General features: G+C 40.0%; 1 protein-coding gene across 2 annotated transcripts; it reads right to left on the bottom strand.

The window, feature by feature from the left end:
* Positions 1–1232: 1232 nt before the first annotated feature.
* On the bottom strand, positions 1233–19635 carry kiaa0753 (KIAA0753 ortholog). Of its 2 annotated transcripts, none has more exons than XM_072392223.1 (18): positions 19188–19635; positions 18550–18843; positions 18171–18432; positions 17909–18018; positions 17751–17813; positions 17248–17469; positions 16534–16711; positions 15671–15864; positions 15380–15510; positions 13696–13851; positions 13068–13157; positions 11531–11615; positions 11323–11394; positions 10996–11166; positions 10654–10735; positions 10300–10420; positions 4360–4587; positions 1233–1696 (listed from the first exon to the last, which is right to left on the bottom strand). In XM_072392223.1, exons 1-18 carry the CDS (start codon positions 19323–19325, stop codon positions 1543–1545), a joined length of 2751 nt encoding a protein of 916 aa, XP_072248324.1. In that variant the 5' UTR covers positions 19326–19635; the 3' UTR covers positions 1233–1542. The 2 variants fall into 2 exon arrangements, with proteins under 2 accessions (XP_072248324.1, XP_072248325.1); XM_072392224.1 differs by having other exon boundaries at positions 13696–13848.
* Positions 19636–19850: the final 215 nt, after the last annotated feature.

The raw sequence follows: 19850 nt of genomic DNA, 5'->3' as shown, positions 1-19850 counted from the left end.
GTTGGCTGGGAGCAAGGTCTAACCTCTTAGATCGTTAGAAATTACAATCATTCGCAAACTAGTGCTAATTTTGGTCTTTTTTACAGTAACATCTGCCTGTGCACAGCAATGTTAAGCATCATGGAGAGCTACAGGTTCACCATAGTTCAGCTGAGCCACAAATACATTTTGGCATTACTAATGCTCACAGAGAAATACAGTAATTACAGAAGGGATTTGATTGGATTACTCAGTGGTTTACTGACAACACAGTTTCTGGTGGCCATATAGATAATATGATCAACTTTGTCCTCTGACTCTCTGACACCCAAAAAATTAAATCAAAAACTAACAGGAAATCATTTACTGTCTTTAAATGTTTCCCATACGAATGTCAGTCCAACTTCAGTTCCTTTATGTAACTGTAAAACTGGCAACACTCAATTTGTTAGAGGTCGAAAAGAAGAAATTTGCCCTGTTCAGGAGCCTGTGCATATTGTGACACCCACGCTGGATCCAGCCTGAGAGAAAGCAGCGGTGACTGATTCCGTGTGAGCTAATTCATTCAGTCACTGTTTGAACGCTGTCGGAGGCTGATCCCCACAGGCCCGCACAACATCTGCATGTGTCCCCTCTGTTCTGTTCGCACAGCTTTCATGTCGCTCTCAAGGGGTTCAGACATTTTCTAAGTGTGCCAAGCATGTCTTGTATATTTATTGTCCTAGTGTTGACGCTTTTCATCATGATTATGCAGGATTATGCAGTATATAAACTAGCGAACATTTTTTGTTTGATATTGTGGGGGAACCAAACAAATTAAGAAAAGCACTGAGTAGATCATTATAAACTGATACTCAACCACTTTACAGCTTCAAAAAGCTAAATCTTTATGTCCAGAAATATTAGAAATTCCCATAAATCCATGATGCAACACTGAGATCCTTTTTTTTTCAAATGTCAAAGCAAAAGATGAAAAAATGTTTCAGCAGATTAAACATATGATGTCCTTGGCTTTCCACACTTTCAGATTGAGGCTGTATGCAATTAATTTATGTCTATGTTCCCACGTGAAAATAGAAAGTGTGAATAATCCTCCGGGAGATTTAAACCAAGAGCAAGGGGAGGGCAGTAATCTTATAATCCTCCGTAATGTCGTAATGGTTCCTCCAAGCTTATCTACCCTAAACTAACTTTCCCAGAGGAATTCAATCACAGATACAAATGGACCATAAAGAGTGATGAGACCAAACCTCCCTGTGCAATTGCAACAATCTCATCCGCTGCAGCGTCTTTATTAAACACGAAATCACAGTGAAATAAAGTCAGATTCCATCTTCTCAAAGAAGTTAATTAAAAATACATTTTCAGATCAAATGAACATAAACCCTGAAGAATTTCATTCAAAAGTGAAATATCCACAAATGAATCATAAAAAAGCTATATGAAAATAATAAATAATCATATCCTGGGTCAAAAAAATTGACCTGCAGATTTTACACCATGACAAATGCACAAAATAGTGCATCTTTCAAGAAACCACTGCACAAATAGTGCTGAGGCATCCTACTGGCTGATCAAAGCCGCAGCTGAAGCAGGAGGCGACTGGATCGGCTGCAGGAACTCTGAGGTGAAAACGGCCTCGGCATACTCCTCCACCACCTCCTGAAACTCCGCTGCCACATCAGCCAATGCCTCTGACAGCAACTCCTCTGCAAGGCTGTGAGACAAGGTAGATAAAGTCGACACAATGTAAATCATATGAAACATTACTTACGGGAATCTAATTTCCCAAAATTTTAGAGAAAATGCAAACAGCAGCTTTGGGTTATATCCTGCAAAAATACAAATGGTGCAATCAGAGCAGATTTTTCCAGGAATATGCTGACTGAGTTCCCGAAGTGGACATGCAAAACTCAGTGGAACACTCTGCATTGCCCTGAAATGCAAAAAAAGAAGAAAAATGCCTTCAAAGGCTGGTAAGCTGAGTGCAGCAACATATTAAATCTAAGTGTTCGAACGTTATCTGGGTCAACACACACAAATCAAGGGTTGGATGGATAAGAACCCTCTCAGGAAGCACCCAAAACATTAAAAAAAAAAATCCTTGAGTAAAGAGTTTCTCCCACTGACGAAATCCTAAGAAAATTCTTCTAATTGTGGGTGTCCCCCTGAAAACTAAAGAATAGATTCAAAAGAAGATAAAAGGTATTCATAAAGCATCTTAACCATTAATAATAATTTAAAAAAACAACAACTTCTAAACAGTTAGAAATGTAGGAGTTTTTTAAGAGACTTAGGAGTTTCTTTGGCAGAGAAGAAAAAGGTCGAAAGATGAAGGAGAAGAGATGCACCTCAGACAACGGATGGCAGGGAGTCCTTAAACGGCTACAGATTAAACTCTGCAGGGATCATGTTTCTGGCTGATCTTATTAGAGATGCACTTACATCTCCAACACAGCACAAAGATACTACAATGCCAGAAATGAAAGTAATGAGTAAGTTAAGATATTGACAACTGGGCAAATGCAACTACATGATGATTTGGGTCCATCACAACCTTCTATGAACAAAGTGATCACTCAAACAACAACAACCCTTTCAGAACACCAGAGCTCATTATTACATTAAATACATTGACTACAAAATCAATATGATGTTAAATCAAATGTAAATAAAATAGAGGAAAAATGTGTGTATGTGTGGGTATTTGTATGTATAATTAGGAGAAAATAAAGGCTAAAAGTAAAGGCTAATAATATATTCAGCAGTTTGATGTGCATTTTTTCCTTGGACAACCAATTAGTCTGCAAAAAAATGTGTCATACCTAGCAATAAGGGTCAGCATTGCCTCCTCACTAAAATGAGTCCTTGTTCAGAGCTGCTCTGAGATTGGTCCTGAATCCCTCTTAAGCTGAAACTCTAAGTTAGGAGCTCCCCGAGATAATTCTTAGATGTTTCATGAGTATGGCCCCTAATTTTTGTCTGTGCGGCTGGTTGTTGTATCCTCTGAAGGGTCAGGACAAGCATGTGTTGCTCTCAACAACAAAAACAGAAGAAACAGTGCGGAGAATCTACCATTTTGGATCGGAACAGCCTTTAATATGTCCTATATTACCGCTAATATACACAGATCCATTCTTGGTCCTCTGAATAGCTCTGTGTTCTGCATGTTTACCAAACAACTAATTGCGCAGCATCAGGTTAATGTCTCAAGTCTCAAGAGGAGGAATTTCATCTAAACACGGAATTATTATCTGACTCAGCGTTGCCACGTGTCACAACCAGATCTTAAAATAGCTTTGTAGATGCAAGTTTTCTTTGTTTTGGTAATGCTCAAGACTCTGTTGCCATCAATCTGTTAGCAGACAGATTGAATGAGATCCTCCAGGTGGTGTGTGCTCCACGGCAGCTCTCGGCTGCTCATTACCATCTCATCACTTAGAAAGGTTTCTGCACAGTGTCAGAGTTCAGCAGGGGGTGGACAAGCCAACATGTGTGTGCTCCACAAAGTCTGAAATAATTGGATGCTTCTCCTTACACAATATTCTTTTTCCTTTTAAATAAGTACAGATCAATGAAAAGTTTGATTCTCTGTTGTGGGAATAATAATGAGCACATGTGCATGTGGGATTGGACAACAGTTTCCAGCTCTGCTTTGAACAATTCTATGTAAATATGCGACACAGAGGGGGGGACAAATCTTTTAGAAATTTAAAACTACCAAACTCATAGATTCATTGTCTTCACGAATCCTGAGAGTCCGCAACGCACCAATGCATTAAGCATTCTGATGAGTGTGAGAGAGGAACAACGGTGACCCTCAAAACGACACGCCATAAACTCTGGACGACCCTTCAGAGTGAGGACTTCCTGTGGTGCATTATGTCAAGGGATTAAACAAGGAGCCAGAGGGACAAATCTTTTTCAGTATGGCTCTGGTTCAGTTTTAAACACTGTAGAAATCTTCTTTTGGTTTTTTTAATCCTTAAAAACACTAAAGAAGTTATTTCAGTCAGAGACTCCTACAAAAGGATAAAGGAACGAGACTATTTGTAGGTAATTGGTTTGATTTGTTGGAAAATTATTCGCTGCTTGAGGAGGTTCTCCACGAATCTTAGTGGTAAAAGAGCTACAACTTCCCTAAAATTACATGCATGAGCATTTAGGCACGCTCAGGTTAAACAAACACTACAAAAGGAGTTGGTTGGAGGGAGTGATGGAGGGAGCTGCTGCTGGAGCAAACAGCTCTGACATGAATGTAAAGTAGAACTTCTGGACTCATCAGCCATTACGTCAACATTCTGCCTAAATAAATGCTTGGACTGATTTATTATTGGCTCATTTTTATCTCACCAACTTCTTTTTTAAACATTTTTTTACCCGTCTGCGACAGCCCATGGGTTAAAGCTGCCGATGGCCTCGTGAGCCACAGCACGCAGGTAGGCGTTGTAGTTGTCCTGGTAGCGGCGGATGTTTCTCAGCATGCTGGCTGGCACTGAGATCGCGGTTCCCCTGCTCTTCTGTGCTGAGCCACCGAACACAGAGATGGTTGTGGGTTGCTGCTCTTCCTGGGATGCCTCCTGTGTTGGGCTGTTCTCAATCAGGTAACTGTAAAGGTGCAAACACAAGGGGATGGCCACGGAGTGAGGCCAGGAGATACAATTTATCATTAGCTATTCCTCCCAGAGTGTGTGTACAGTGCAAACTGCCTGAATCTTCAGAGAATATGCAAACTCGTTTATTGACATTGGATAGCAGCCAATTCAAAAGAAGATTTGTCTTGACTGACTAAAAATTCTTGCCGTACCATTTATGGTTGTGGATGATGACTTTAGGAAATGTGTTGAGTGTAGGCCCACTCTCTCGCCTGCCACTAGTTTTGAACAAGTAAGGGCTCAGCTGGGCATCTCCATGGTCTAGCTTTATAATCCTCTCTACTCGGACAAATCAGCCAGGCTCTTGCATTGATGCTCGCTGTGCTATATTTAGTGATGTTGCAGCTCCCAAGCAAAGTGCCTCTCTCTATTGAGCTCCCTGGACCTCCACTGAACTTCTTTCAGTTTTTACCACAGGGGCTACAAACCATGGCACAGCCATAAATATCTAAGAACAAACACTGTAAACTTCCTGAGTGAAATGGGTCCAACAGGTATCAGAGGACCAATGTGACAAAAGCAACAATATAACATCCTGCAGACTCAATTCTTGTTAAAGTCTGAGACTTTTCGTGCAACGGTTGAAAATGAGCAGGGACCTTTCAAACATTCTCGTCAAGATAAAACTTGACTTGAATGGTAACAGAAAGTTTTCACAAAGTCACAGGGATATCTTATTGCTATTCTTCTGCTCCAGGACCTTCAGGCAGCTTACTGAGCCCTGACAGAACTCTAGAGGGAGGCACTCATCTTTACCAGGTGCAGATGAACATTTAGCTTCAGATGATGTCATCCTGAGGATCACTAGATCGCGTAATGCTTCTGGTCCGGATTCAAGAGCCAATATTGTTCCTTCCTTTAGCCACATAAAATTAACTAACAAAGCCAGTCGAGGGTATAATGATTATACTAATGAGGATGTGAGCCTTTCTGTGTAGCCAGTAACTAAGAAAAAAAAAATGACTTATACCACAAAAAAAAACACAGCTACAATTTATTGTCAAACTAACATTTGACGTGCAAAGGACGTGTGTGCACAAAAAACAGACAAATAATGTTAGTAATCAGCAAGATCACCTCAAGTGTGTGCTCTCCTTTCTCTGCGGAAGCTACAGCCCTGCAGCGTCTGGCAAAGGAGGCCGCCATATGTGATTTATCAAAAGGGACGCGTGCAGAGTTAGAGGAATCAAATTCGGCTTAAAGGTAGAGGGGGGTGATTGGAGTGAGACGACTAGAAACCCCAATGACAACAGGAAAGATCAATGTGATAAGAAACAGGTTCTAAAGCATGACAGGAAAAGGTAAGGACTCTCTTCTCTCGTGTTGCAGTGGGGTCACCGTGAAGCAGGATGAAGATGGTCGAAGCTATCACAACCGCAAATCTGGCATTTACTAAGTAATGAAATACTTGGCCTGAGAGGAAATACAGATGAAAGGTTTACTATTGCTGAGTGGGGCTTTCATCTTCTTCATTGATTTGTTTGACCTGCTGATGGAGCAGCGTGGGTCAGTCAAAATGATCAAGGTCTGAATCTGGGCTCCTCACCATGGAAACATAGTCAATCTTATCGTCTGCCCTGCTGATAAGTTAAAAGATGAAATCTCACAATCCATTGTCTCAGTGGTCGCTTGGAAGCACTAACACAGGTACAATAACAAAGACAGCCAAAATAATAGATGCTATTTTGGAAATTGTAGTCGGGTGGACAAAGACAGTGTTTGTGCTGATGATAGTGAATGGAAGGGAAAACAGTGGCTTCATGTAAACAACAGGTGGCTCTTTGTTGCAATCGGCCTTACTGTTGTACGTCAACTCAAAAGTAACAATACCTGTCCTCTGCAAAGACTAAAAATAGAAGCCTAAGAACCATAAAAATATAAATCGTGAAAAAATGTGTATATATATGTATGTGTGTAGATGTAGGGGTACTACATCTACACACAAACACATATAGACACTTTTTTTTTTCAAATCAAGTTATTTCTGCCTCCAATTGTGTTCCTCCATCACTTTTCACCTTCCTCTTTTCTGTGCCCCTACCAGGGCAGACATAAACAATAGCAGACTCCCTGTGTCTTAGTCATCAAACAGTACAATCACAGACACCCCCAGCGATAGACCGACTGACAAGAAACTGCAGCTTCTTCACAGTGACGTGATATTTCCTGAGGTGTGTTCAAATGTGTGTGTGGCGAGCAGGAATATGGACACGACTCTTTTATTAATATAAGCTTACTGTGTCATTATTTCATACTGAATTCCTATACATAAAAATATAGATATACATTTCTATTAAAAGACACGGAAGGAAAGTGCAGATTACGTAATCTTATCTAAACTGGTATGTCTGTCTGAGCTGAAAATGTGGTTCCTATGAACAAAGCAGAGCTGAGAAAAAAACTCACATGAAGAGATTTTCACACATCTCCAAATCCCAAAATTAAACTTTGCCATTTTGTTGAACTGCACACTGGAAGAGTTAACACTGACCGAGGATTAATGTTAGCACATCAATACAAAAACAAATAACATCCTTCAACATAGGGAATGGTGCAAGACCTCTTCTAATCAGTTGCTGTACAAGCAACTGGAAAGGAGAATTTTTCAGATCCACATTTCCTACCCCAGGCACACAAGTATCAATTATCTGAGCCTTTGGCAGATATCTGGACTATCCGCAGCTGTGACTACCTGCTGAGATGTAACCATTTATAACAAGTATAGTTTTCAGCAAACAGAATATCATTTATATTGTGTAAATGAAAAACCCAGTGGGGTCAGCAGACTGACTGGTTGCCATCAAAGTGAAATATTATCATTAAAACTGATGTACATTTTTTTAAATTTTGCTTTTCAGATGAAGAGCAATTTCTGCCATCAGTAATACTAGGCTGTTGAGTTAAATTACACCTCTTTAAAGTCTTGAAAAACTGCAAAAAACCCCATCTTTTTTCTCCCAACACAACCTGAAAAAGACAGAGGTGAAGGATACACGTTGACATCATCAAAGGCAAAGAGCTTAATTGAATATGCAGACTGCAGACTTAGGTTGCTAATAACTACTAATGCAGTTTAGGAATGTGTAGCGTATTCAAAACCCTTCCTCGCATGGTCTCTGCTGTTATGTGTTGCCCAATGCGGCACCAGGGTAATTTTTAAGCCTGCACCTTGGGTAGCCAACTCATCTCCCTTAAAGCTTCAGTCCAGTTTATGAAGCGAGTCCTTGGCCCCTAAAGACAGCTCTATAAAACAACGTGTCTAATAAACACAATTACTCTGTCTGTCTACCCCACTTCATTACCTCTAAGAGAATTAAGCAGTGCGGAAAAAGAAGCGGTTTCTGCTTGCACTTTGTTGCAGGGCATAAGATGAAAAAAAAAACATGTATATCAAACAAAAAACAAAGCTTCAAAGTTAGATTCTACTGGCAGCCAATCAAAACGCTGCTTACATACCTGTCTATCCAGATTCATGCAGTATGTGAAGACTACCAAAAAAAAAAGGTTGGTACCCAAGGTAATTGTCCACAATTCAGCATCTCACCAAAGAAATTAAATGTGGTCACAAACTCTCCCTGTTTGTTGTTTTTTGGAGAACACTGCTGTGTCACAGTCAAGTCAAGACTTCTGGATATAAAATGTCATCACTTCCTCTCATTAGACATTTGTGTTAACTATTTTAGCATTTAGATGATTCATTTATGGCCAAAAATGTGTTTGATGAGGTGAAATTGATCAAATTCTAATCAGTTTGTTCTCAAGTCAAAATTTGCACCCGATTTGAGGAAATTCCCTCAAGGCCTTCAAGACACAGTGCATTCTCAAGAGTGGGACATATGCAGGTATATACATATGGATGGACAAGCTGAGAGAATAATACCTCCGGCAACATCTGCCGCTGTCACAAACGCATCACAAACGCAATCTGTTAGGAGTCATTATGCTTGTAAAGCAGTTGGTAATTAACAGTAAAATGGGCTGGATCATCATTCACAGAGGGCCAGAGGTGACTGATGTGGACAACACATTAGAATCAATGGGAATTGCTTTTCTTTTCCAAATGAGAACAATCACTGCACAGCAACTAAGCATTGGAGCTACGGCACACAATGAAGGCAACTTTCATATTCAGCAACATTGTTTGCAGTGATGCACGTTCTGTAATGGGATGTGTGAGTCAATACACGGCAAATCAATCATTCAACGATGAGTAAGGGACTTTAGCGACAGCCCAATACAACTCAAAATTCTGTCTTGTATGTCCAAGACGTTTCAGACACTCCTGGTTAAAAACCTCAGTAACACATCCTGGAATCATTAGCTGCATCTCCAAAATTACAAAGGTTCAGTGTATAACCGTAGAAAACTACAGGCTGTCACATTTGAGCAGCTTAATCTCAGTCCAAATCCAAAGATGAAACTCATCTTGGAGATCTTCAAGCAGCCCACAGATCTGCATGTCTGAGTGATGGTGACTCCCATCTTAAATCTCTCTATCAGGGAGATTTTATAGTTGGAAAATGTAGTTTATTCAGTGGAAACACTCACTTGCACTAAGATGAACAAGTAGCCAGCCTCGTTGCCATGTCAGAGAACACATGAACTTGGATTATGGCACACAGAGCTCTCCAATAACAACAACATTACACCACTGTATCATAGCAAATAGGCATGTGCTGCTAAATATAATTTCAGCATATTTAATTTATTTTTCATATATGTCTTGAGTGTAATTTGTGCTGAGGATGCAGGGAGGTCTGCACAATGCTACAAAGAATCCCTCCAGGGAGTTCCAGACCAAATGAGCTGTCAGTTCTCAATTGATTTTGTCCTTGTTAAGTGGCCACATTCTTCTGAAAACATATTATATACATCAAATGCTGGACTTCCGAGCATCTGCTTTATGTCTGCCAAAAAAAAAAGCTGAGTCATCGTCACTGTGGAACTCCAGGAAAAGTTTCCATTCAGGGAACTGATATTAAGGCACTTCAAAAGTGACTGGCTTTAACAAATTTATCTGAAGTATCCTGCTGGCCTGTCTGTGTCAACTACTTCTAGTCCTTTCATTATGTTTTCTCCTCCCTCAAAGTTCTTCATTAATTTAAGCAGCAGAGTAGCTGCAGCTGAAGCCCAGGGCAGCGGAGGGTCTCTCTCTGGAGCCTGCTACCAGAGTCAGGAATAGACTCTGCCCTGGGTACGGTACCCACTAAGTGAGTTTTGTGGGATGAGTAAGGCCTCCGAGTGGAACAGTGATCATGGGGCATTGACACATGATGTGGAAAAACACAAACCTCTTCCTCTGCATCAAGACTAAAAGTCCAATTACACTAGCTGTAAATGATTTCCTGCAGTGAATGCTATATAAAATGGAATTCAAGTATATTTAATTAAAAAAGTATATTAAAAGTGACTGAAGAATGTCAAAGTCATCAAAATCCATATTTGCAATTGAGGAAATAATCTTATGCAATCAGCAGTATTGTGCTGGAGCCAAGATGACTGATGATAGAAGTTAAGACCTATAACTTGAGTAAGAAACCATTTGGGATGAAGTTGAATAGGTCGACCCTTAGTATTGAGCCACAGATAATGTTCTTCAAATACCATATGATAAAGATCAGAAACAGAAATAATGTGACTGAAGAAGAGGGAAAGGACAACCCACCCAGTTTCTATTGGTTTTTCTAGGACAATATCAGCTGCAGATGTCTGTTTCAGCAGTGGCTTTGTGAACCTAATTGGTTGGGGAGAGGCTGGCCTGGAGACTGGAGCATGGCACTGGGATCCTAAGAGAGAGCAGAGAAAAAGAGGAGGAGGGGGAAATGGCAGAGTGTGTTGAGAGGGAAGGAGTGGAGCAAGGGACAGAGAGACAGACAGATGGAGAGAGGAGACAAGCATACTGAATGACATATATTCACTTTACTGTTGTACCACTGTCTCCACCTACAGGAGGAACATAATTTCCTCAGCTATGCATTTACAGATAAGACAAGAGCCATGCAGTTGCAAGTCTTTTTACCTGTTGCCCCGGGGCGATCCCAGTAGAGAGGATCTGAATAGGCGATAGAGGCAAACCTCCTTCTAACTTCCTCTTCATACCTCTGTTTGAAGACACAGAAAAACACATTCTACTAGTTTAGTGTCCATCTGATAACATTCTTTTTTCTAAGATTACCCAATAATATCACATTCAAAATGAATTTCGCAAAGATTACCGTGTAATGAAAATCTGATAACTTCACAAACCTGATCAGTAAGCAGCAGACCAGAGCTGCCATAACAGCTCACTATAAATAACAAGCTGCTCGCAGGTGACCTTTCAGGCTCTACAGTGACCTTTTTCTGGTGGGCCAGCTCTTACCTGTATCTCCTCCATACGAAGCAGCATGCTCTCGAGGGTGGGGGCCTGGAGCCCGCACTGGGCCATCCCCTCCACCTGTCTGTCTGTTTCAGCCGCCCACGCAACCCGAGCGGTGTCCTCCAGCAGTTCTTCCAGCAGCGCTTCACTCAGCTGTTCAGCACTCTCTGCTGCCTGTGCAGAACAATTCATATCTTTTTTATTTTTTTTTTGCAGAGACTAGAGAGACTACAAAGGTTTACTATTGTGCTTCACTGTAGGATCATTGGCATGGTACCAAATTTAAACTTTGTACAAAAGAAAAGTCTAATCTCAAGTATCGTAGCTCACCCTCTCTGCAGCCTGATCAGAAAGCCGATTCTTCCACGAGGTGCTGGTCCTGCTACTTGTCTCACCAATCAGCTGAAGCACACAGTCAAAACAAGCACAGTCCAAAAAAGTACTCTATAATCAATCAAAATAAATTAAGTGGAGAAAATAGATTTTTCAAAAATGAGACTAAACTGGTAGCAACCAGGCTGCAGATAATTCTCCCCACCTGGGCTTCGTCCAGCAGTGGCTGAATTCTCTCTCTGGCCTTCTGCTCAGCTCCTTCACTCCACTGAGTTGGCAACACCTCAGACCTGTCAAACAAAACACTGCCAGATGTCACGGAGGTCGTTTTGATGTTGAACTGCTTTAAGGGATGAAGTGAAACATTTTTCTTCTGATAACATTAGAAAATAAAAATGGTCAGAAGTTACTCACCTGATGAAAAAGTCTGTAATCGTTAATTTCACAAGTGTTCATAAGCAAAACACTGGTTTTCAAGGCCAATGGGATTCACACAAAGCAGCAGTGTTGTTATGGGGCGGCTGTAACTCTTAACTGACAGTAAAACAGGTTGTGAACTAATCTGAAGGTCTGTCTCAAATCCCAACTCCCACACTCCATATGTTCACTTAACCTTGGGTGAGGTACTGCAACTCATGATTGTCCCTGATGTGTCATTGGTGCATAAATACATAAGAAATGTGTTCTATGTAAAAAAAACAAACAAAAGTGCATTCAATATTTTTGTTAGTGGGCAAAGATGGTTTGTATCCAGGTTTGTACTGACGTTTAGTACAAATTGAAACTCAATCCAAGAAATAATGAAGACAGAGCAACTGGTGAGGTTTAAAGGAAAAAGAAATTCAGGACCAAACCTCAAAAATTCATATAAAAAAAAATATTTACAGAAGAGATTGTATTTTTTCAGGGTCCCATAAAGTTGAAAGAAGGTTCAATTTATTTTTCTTTTACAGGGAAATCCTTGATAAAAGTTGCAAGGTTCCACACTGATAAGAACTTTACCTTATATGTATTTCAATGTGGATGAAGTCACTGCTTTTTACTTTTTTTTGTAGATAATGTTCATTTAATGTGTTTTAGAAAGTTTGCATCAGATAAAAGCAGGAAAGGCTACAACAGCACAGTAATGGAGGTTTATTTAAATTAAAGTTGTCTAATAGCCAAATATGAGCACAACCAGGGACATCTGCTGTTCTTTTGTGGAAATCCAAACTCCTAGCTCAGATCAATACAAAAAAACAGCCATTTGAGTCTTTGTGAGGCAGAAAAGAAAAGCATGAACCCATATATTCACTGTAGTGTAATAATACTCTGCTCACATTGTGTTTTGTTGCTGGTCTTTTACAGTTCAGCTTTCCGGTGACTAATTAGGTAAAGTTTAAAAAGAAAAATGGGGTCTACATGCCTACAGATTACTGTGTCCACGTTTTATATATGAATGGAGATGTGAGTTGTCAGAGTTGACAGACTACTGTGGATTACTGCCTTAGGTTGACACTGGCAGCAAGATTTAGCTTTATTCTTTCTCAAGTGACTCGTGTATTATAAAGATGAATGCCTTACTTTGTGTTTAACAGGAAACTGAAGAATTCTAAATCTCTGTGTGTGTTGAAGTTTGTTTAAACTGCATCATTAGCCAAACATTTTGTGCAAGACTTCATTTCAGTCGACTCCAGTTTGGTATTCATTGTCAATGAGCCTATTGAAGTCCAACACCAAGTGTAATAGCATTAGTACCATACCTTAATCTCTGAAGGTGTGCAGCCTCTTCTTTACTGAGATGGTTAAGCTTTTTCAGTCCCTGCACAGTCACCTTATCCAGCCAAGCTTTCCTGTTCCAAACCAGAAACCATTACAGGACGCAAAACACAAGCTTGATGAGGCTTTTCACATAAATAACTTATAATCCTCATCTATAAAATCTGGCTGCTACCCACTGATTAATAGGAAAGCGCAAATGTAGTAATTAAGATTAGATTAAACAGAGGCATGTGTGCAACGCTCAATCAATGAGGTATTTATAAGCACTGAAAACAGGCCAACTGTCAATTACTTAAAAAGAGAAATGGCCTCAATCAAGATTAATTTATTGGAAAGAATTATCCTTGAATCATAATCAGAATATTGCCTGTGGCTCTCAGCAAGTGGAGTCTGACATAAAGGTTAGAAATGAATCAGTGGAAACGGACTCATTAAAATGTATTTTCCCAAGATTTCATCCACATGGCATTTTTCTCTTTTGCCAGGACAGAAAATCTAATGGTTGAAATAGAAAAAACGGCTAATCTGAGAAACTATGATATTTCATTTTGAGATACATGAAAATATAATAAAGTCCATTTAGAGACAATTGTGGAAGGTAGCGCTAACCTTAATGCTTCATTCTGAGCTTCTTTCCTCTTTGCTGGGCTCAAATTCAGCTCCGCTTCCAATCCACCTCCCACCTGCTGCTTTGGAGGGCTCGACGATGGCTTCACCGGAGAGAAGAGACAACGAGGCTCTGGTCTCGCCCTCTGAGGAGACCTGCTGCGAAAGTCATAAACAAAGGAACAGACAGACGACAATGACATAGAGAACCCTGAAAGGGCAATTTCTACACCATGAATCCGCAACTCTAATGTGTTTTACACTTGTGTCTCCTTCACATAGATTTAATTTTTTTCAGACGACAGTTAAAATGGAAGAAAAATATGTTTTTGCATTTCTGGTTTTTAATAAGACATGAACAGAAATTAAAGTTTCGAATGTTGAGTTGAAAAGTATCCAGTCAGTGTTTCCATTCTTGTAACTTACAAACAACATTGTGAACATGATAGTTGTGAGCATGTAGTATTATAGTCTATCAGTAGTCTATCAAAGAATACGAATTACAAAAAAACAGCTACATATAAGATTAAACCGGTTAATATGGAGACTTTTCTGATGAAGTCTGCTCTCATCCATATTCTGCCTGAAAAATCCACGACAGCAGGTGAAACCCTGCATAAGGCTGGCTCAAGTAATGTCACAGAGAATTAGAATATAGAGTCTATCAAGTGAAATTACGAACATTTACAGGCCAAATCTCTGCCAAAATCACACGGGCTCAGAAATTAATCACACTGGCCACCTTCCAGGGTTGTGTTATGATATATTTTAATATTACATTTTCAGATTTTCAGCCCCAATTTCACCAACTTTCAAGGCATATAAATGTAAAAAGTTTAAAGAGGCCATAAGTCTTGAAGAATATAGAACAGCTTAATTGTTTGACCAACACATCTCAGCAGTTTATGTCATATCACATGAATGCATCTTGCGGTAGAGTATTGTTCATCCAAACCTGGGAGAATGACTAGTTTAAAGCCATCTAAACATGTACTAAACCCACTCCTTTAAGTGCACATTGGTTAATATGCTGCTTCTATGTGGATGCATCAAGCCTGGTTTATGCAAATACTGGTTGTTGGATGTTTTAGGATGACTCTTTGGAAATCCACAAGCCAAAGCACGTTCGTCAAGTAATAAAGCTGTCCTATATTTTACAAATGCCGCTGGAGTTCCGAGAAAATGAATGAATCTTGTCTGATGACAGCTGCGATAGGCTCCTGTTCCTGAAAACTACTTAAAGAGATTACAAGAAAGCTCATCTAACAAGGTTCAGGCTGTGTTAAAGACAAAAAGGTGCTCAAACTAAATACTGACTTTCAAGCTCAAATGTACGAGCTCAATATACAAATAAAGGGCAGCTCAAGACTTTCACACAGTACTGTACATGCACTGTGCTTCGTCTGCAGGGTCTCAGAGAGAGGTTGGGCCAAAATATGTTGAGAAAGTGATCATCAGTGGCATACTTCCAACACCTGGCTAACTTCATAAGGCACACTGCAACATCTGTACATTATGGGCAGTGCTGTTCAGCCCAGCCAAAAGAGCATCCACATACTTACGAAAACTGTGATCTCAACATCAGGACTTAGAACATTACAAGCCCATATGTATGTGATATTATCAATCATCTAAGAGAGTTATGATTATAAAAATCAACTGTCAAACAAAGCATTAACAGGCTCACCGCTGTAGAGGAGGAGAGTGAGGGGACGTTGGTATCCAGGGCACAGAGTGCTCTTTTTGAGGAAGCTGGGTAACTCGGAGCTGAGAGGAAACTGTGGGCTGCTGGAAGCCCACATCTTGCTTCTGATTACGCTATCAAACATGACAAAAAATACGTTTAGTTTGTTTATATAACCTCACATGGTTTAAATTTGACCGTTAACACACCTTTCCACTGTCTGTCGTAACAGAATCAAAATAATTTTTTCAGTGTTTTTTAATTCCTATATTCAGCTTCACATGAGTCAAGCACCTTGATTACGTCAGCCTTTCTTCCCACAGCTTGCTGCATTCTTCTGCGGGTACCGATTGTCTCAGACTGTTCCTGCAGCTCTTTCAGCTCCCTCTGCTGGGCGATGCTCTGCACACCCGTCCTCAGCACCTCTCTCCTGCTCATGGGATGGTGAGAAGTAGCTTTGTGCTTTTGTGAAGTCATTCTTCTTCCAGCTGCAAAATGAAGAAAAAAAAACAAAACACTGATTTGTTCTGATCCAAATTTAGCCTCTGAATCTTGCTTAAATAGAAATTTAGGAATAGCTATGATTGACAAAGTTTTTTTTCATCCCTTTAAAAAAAAAAAAAAAAAAAGTAAATAAGGTTGAAACCAGGTGGAAACACACACCATCGATTTGTCAGTAAGTGCACACTCTGGACAACCTGTTCGGTTTATGGTGCAGGGAATTAAGCAGTGTAGCAAATTCTGTTTCCAGGAAGATTGCAGATAAAGCTCATTGCAGGTGTTTATCTCATGTCTTGCAGAAGATGCCTCTCAGCTCAAAAGGAGCCTGCAGGTCTTAACTGCTTATACAACTAAGCAGCAGGGGACCAAAGGCCAGCGATCTTCGGTTCCTGTTTTTCTATCACTTATTCATGGATCCTTATCCATTTTCAACCTGGGTGCAGCCATTTAAGCACAGTAGGAGGCTCAAACACAACCATCAAAAAGCCCTAAGCTGGCTGAGCTGAATACATTTAATATCTGTGCAATTATTTCCGAGCCTCTGGGAGCAACTCAGCCATATTCTTAAGGAAAATACTATTATATAAAATTCATGTTATTGTATTAAGTTTTTACTCCTTGCAAAAAAAGATAAAAAAATAAGAATCAGTTCTCACCGTGGACAGCTCTCTTGGGATTTGTGGGTTTGCGAGGACCTGCAGCAGTTAACACGCTGGGACCCTTGGGTGCAGTAGCAGGGGACCCGCTGCGATGAGGAGACCTCCTGCGTGGAGGACATGCTTGGGCCTGCATCTTTTCAAGCATCTCTTGTTTGCTGAGGGCTGAATCCAAAGTCTGAGAGAAACAAAGGGACGTTTACTTAAATCCTGGATTGTGAATAATAACAGCAATCATAATAACAAATATCCCTAAACCACTCCTACTAAAAAATATAGATGGACATTCAAATCACTAACCAAAAAATCTAATAAAACATGTAGACCCTGAAGCTGTCATAGAGTAACTGCACCGAAGGCTCAGTTCAGTTTGTCAGTGCTTTCTTAAAAATTAGACAGAAACTACAGAAACTGTCGACCTTTCTTAACATCTCAGAGTTTAGGGGGGCAGAGAGCAGCTGCGAAACATTTACTTGGACTTAAAATAAGCCCAAGTGGCAAAAAAAACAGCAGCAGATACTTCAAATCTCCCATTTAAAGCCTAATCCACTTAATAAACATAAAAACTATTAACGCTGTCTCTGTTTAGGATTATATTTAGGATATATTCCATTTACATGAAGCCATCATTATTCATACAAATGAAATGCTTTGAAACAACAAAATAACACCTCACAATCCACATACTTATGGGCTGTACTTTATGCTTCTTACCTCTAGTTTCTGCAAGATGTCAAGGGCCGTCTCAGGCACAGCTGAACTCCGGTCCACTTCAACCTTAGCTGAGCACAAAGAGAGCTGACGAATCAGCTGTCCCAGTTCTTTGTAATAGGGGGGCACCTTGCTATGAGATAGATCTGAAAGCTGGTGGATGATAACCTGTAAGGCCCTGAGTGCTCCACGGTGGGCAGCCGCAAGTCTGTTAATTGGAACAGACTGAAAGAGGAAGAAACTTTTAATCCATTTAAGGTTGTGGAAAACAGATCATTCATTGGGTTTACTCAGCAGTACAGAAGGCAAAAATGAGCAATAACACCTTTTTGGCAAAATACATTTAACAAGTAAAACTAAAACAACTGCAGTTTGAGTTACTCATAACTTTAGATGCATTAACTGAAAGCAGATAATTAATTTGTTACGGTATGTCTGTTTTAAAGCATTATAATATCATTAATGGCTCTATTTAGCAGTAAGCTTTTAGACAGCTGAAGACAAACCTTTTTAGTGTCCCACATTTTCTCTCTTCGTAGTTTTTCAATATCTTCTTGAATCTCTTTTACCTGTAAAATAATCAAAACAGTGTTCATAAATGCTGTGCAAAAAAGGAAGAGACAGTTTATTTATTAGTAGCATGTGGTGGTAGAAATTCAAATGCCTGTTGTTGTAGAACATAAATGACTCGTGCTGAGCGGGCCGCCTGCTTCTGTCTGCGTATTTCCAACTTGCTTTGCTCTTCAGGTTCCAATGGTTCCTCTATCTTCTCCCCTATTGTTGAAAACACAGTAAATTATCCACCATCAGCTGAAATTAACAATAAAATCAGAGACTAAATATGTTGTCAATAAAATTGACAACAGTGTTTGCTCAACATAAGCTGTACATCTAATCAACAACAACATGTCGTTTTCATGGTTTACCTCTCTTAGCTAGCTCCTCCACTTTCTGGATATACACTTCCAGCTCATTCTGCAGTTTGCGGATCTCATGGCTTAGAGGTGCCTGTTTGCCTCTTTCCACCTGCCTTGGGCCAGGGTCTCTGGTTGGAGGGGACTGGCCAACACGAGGCAAGGAAGAAGCTGGATTTTTTTTGGAAGCAAGCTGCTTGATACCAGGCCGAGCCACCTTTTCTTTTGGACTTGAGGCTTTTGCCTTTGCTTTACTCTGAGTGGTTGCTAATTCCTACGAAGAACAGTACAGGTTATTTTTGGTGTTTGCGTTTAAAGCAGTAAACTTTCATACAGACTCTTTATTTACAGTTTACATTTATTCTTAACCATGTATCAACGACAGGAGTACCTGAAGCAGCTCCACATCACTTGTTTCAAAGACAGAGGCCTCTTGCGAAGGTTTAGCTGTGATTTTTTTCTGTGACTCAAGGCGCCTTCGTCTTAGATCTCTCTTAGCCAGTTTAACGGCAGCCTGAAGCCTCTCCTCAGAGAGTGTAGTGAGGTTCAACGAGCTTCTGATGCTGTCCACGCTCTCATGCACTTCTGAACATGGAAGCAGTCTTTCTATCACAATGGGGGCTGGAGGGCCTACATGGGTGGCACGGTTGATGACACTTGGAGGAATGTCCTCATTGAACAATAGCTGTAAAATATAAATTCCCAACAAATAACATCATTCATTCACTTAGTTTGACCTCATTAGACAGTATATCACAAATAGTTAGTGCAATATAAGGTAACTACGTAACAGCAAATTCTAAATTAAGTATGTTTTTGCTAAGACTTTGAGGTCTACAATCATGACTCTGCTAACCTGCAACGCCCAATATTAAGAGATACAGGTTAGCAAACCTACACTATTAACAAATTACACGCGTCTATAAAACATTTAAACAAAAAAGCGACTTAACTGGACAGTTGAGGCAAATAAGCAGAAAAACAGGCTCAAATGAGCAGGCTTGAAATACTCCCTCCACTGTTGTTTACCTTGGTTTGGGACGTTCTGGTCGTCAAAGCACTGCGATTGTTCGCGTTTCGGATTGAGCAAACATCAACCCAGTCTCTATCACAGCTTTGCTGTCCCAGGGAAATAATGGGACCACTCTGCAAGAACTGTGCGGTCATCGCGGGGAAAGCATCCACCAAGCTATGTCAAAGCAGTAAACAATTTTTGAGATCCAACGCTAAGTAACGTTAGCATTAGCAGGCTAATTTAACCGAACGTAATTTCGCCAACATCAAGTTAATCCCAAAGTCGTATAATCAACCATTTCGCCCACGCCGATTACTACTTTTTCTAGTTTACAAACGAGTTTTTAACTCACGTTGCGTAATAGCGGTTAATTAGAATCTAACTAAAATACAGAAGACGTTTAACTGTTTACATTTTAATAACAGAGTTACATCAATTTGAAACGGCGCCATGACAACAGACGGAAGTAGTTTTTTTCTTTTGGAAAAAATAAATAAAAGCTTTTTCCTTTAGAAAACAAAACAAAACGTAAATGTTATAACAAATCATAAATTAAATTGAAACAAAATAACATTTTAGTTAGTGACTGTTGAAATGTGAAATTGATGTGAATACGATAGACAATGCACAAGAGGAATATAAAATACTATGATTATCCAATTCATGTACGCGGTCAC

The sequence above is a fragment of the Leuresthes tenuis genome, unplaced genomic scaffold (genome assembly GCF_036924035.1).
Source record: "Leuresthes tenuis unplaced genomic scaffold, fLeuTen1.0.hap1 SCAF_9, whole genome shotgun sequence".
NCBI lineage: Eukaryota > Metazoa > Chordata > Actinopteri > Atheriniformes > Atherinopsidae > Leuresthes > Leuresthes tenuis.
The sequence above is the reverse complement of the archived record's forward strand: the minus strand, read 5'-3'. Positions and strand labels throughout refer to the sequence as shown.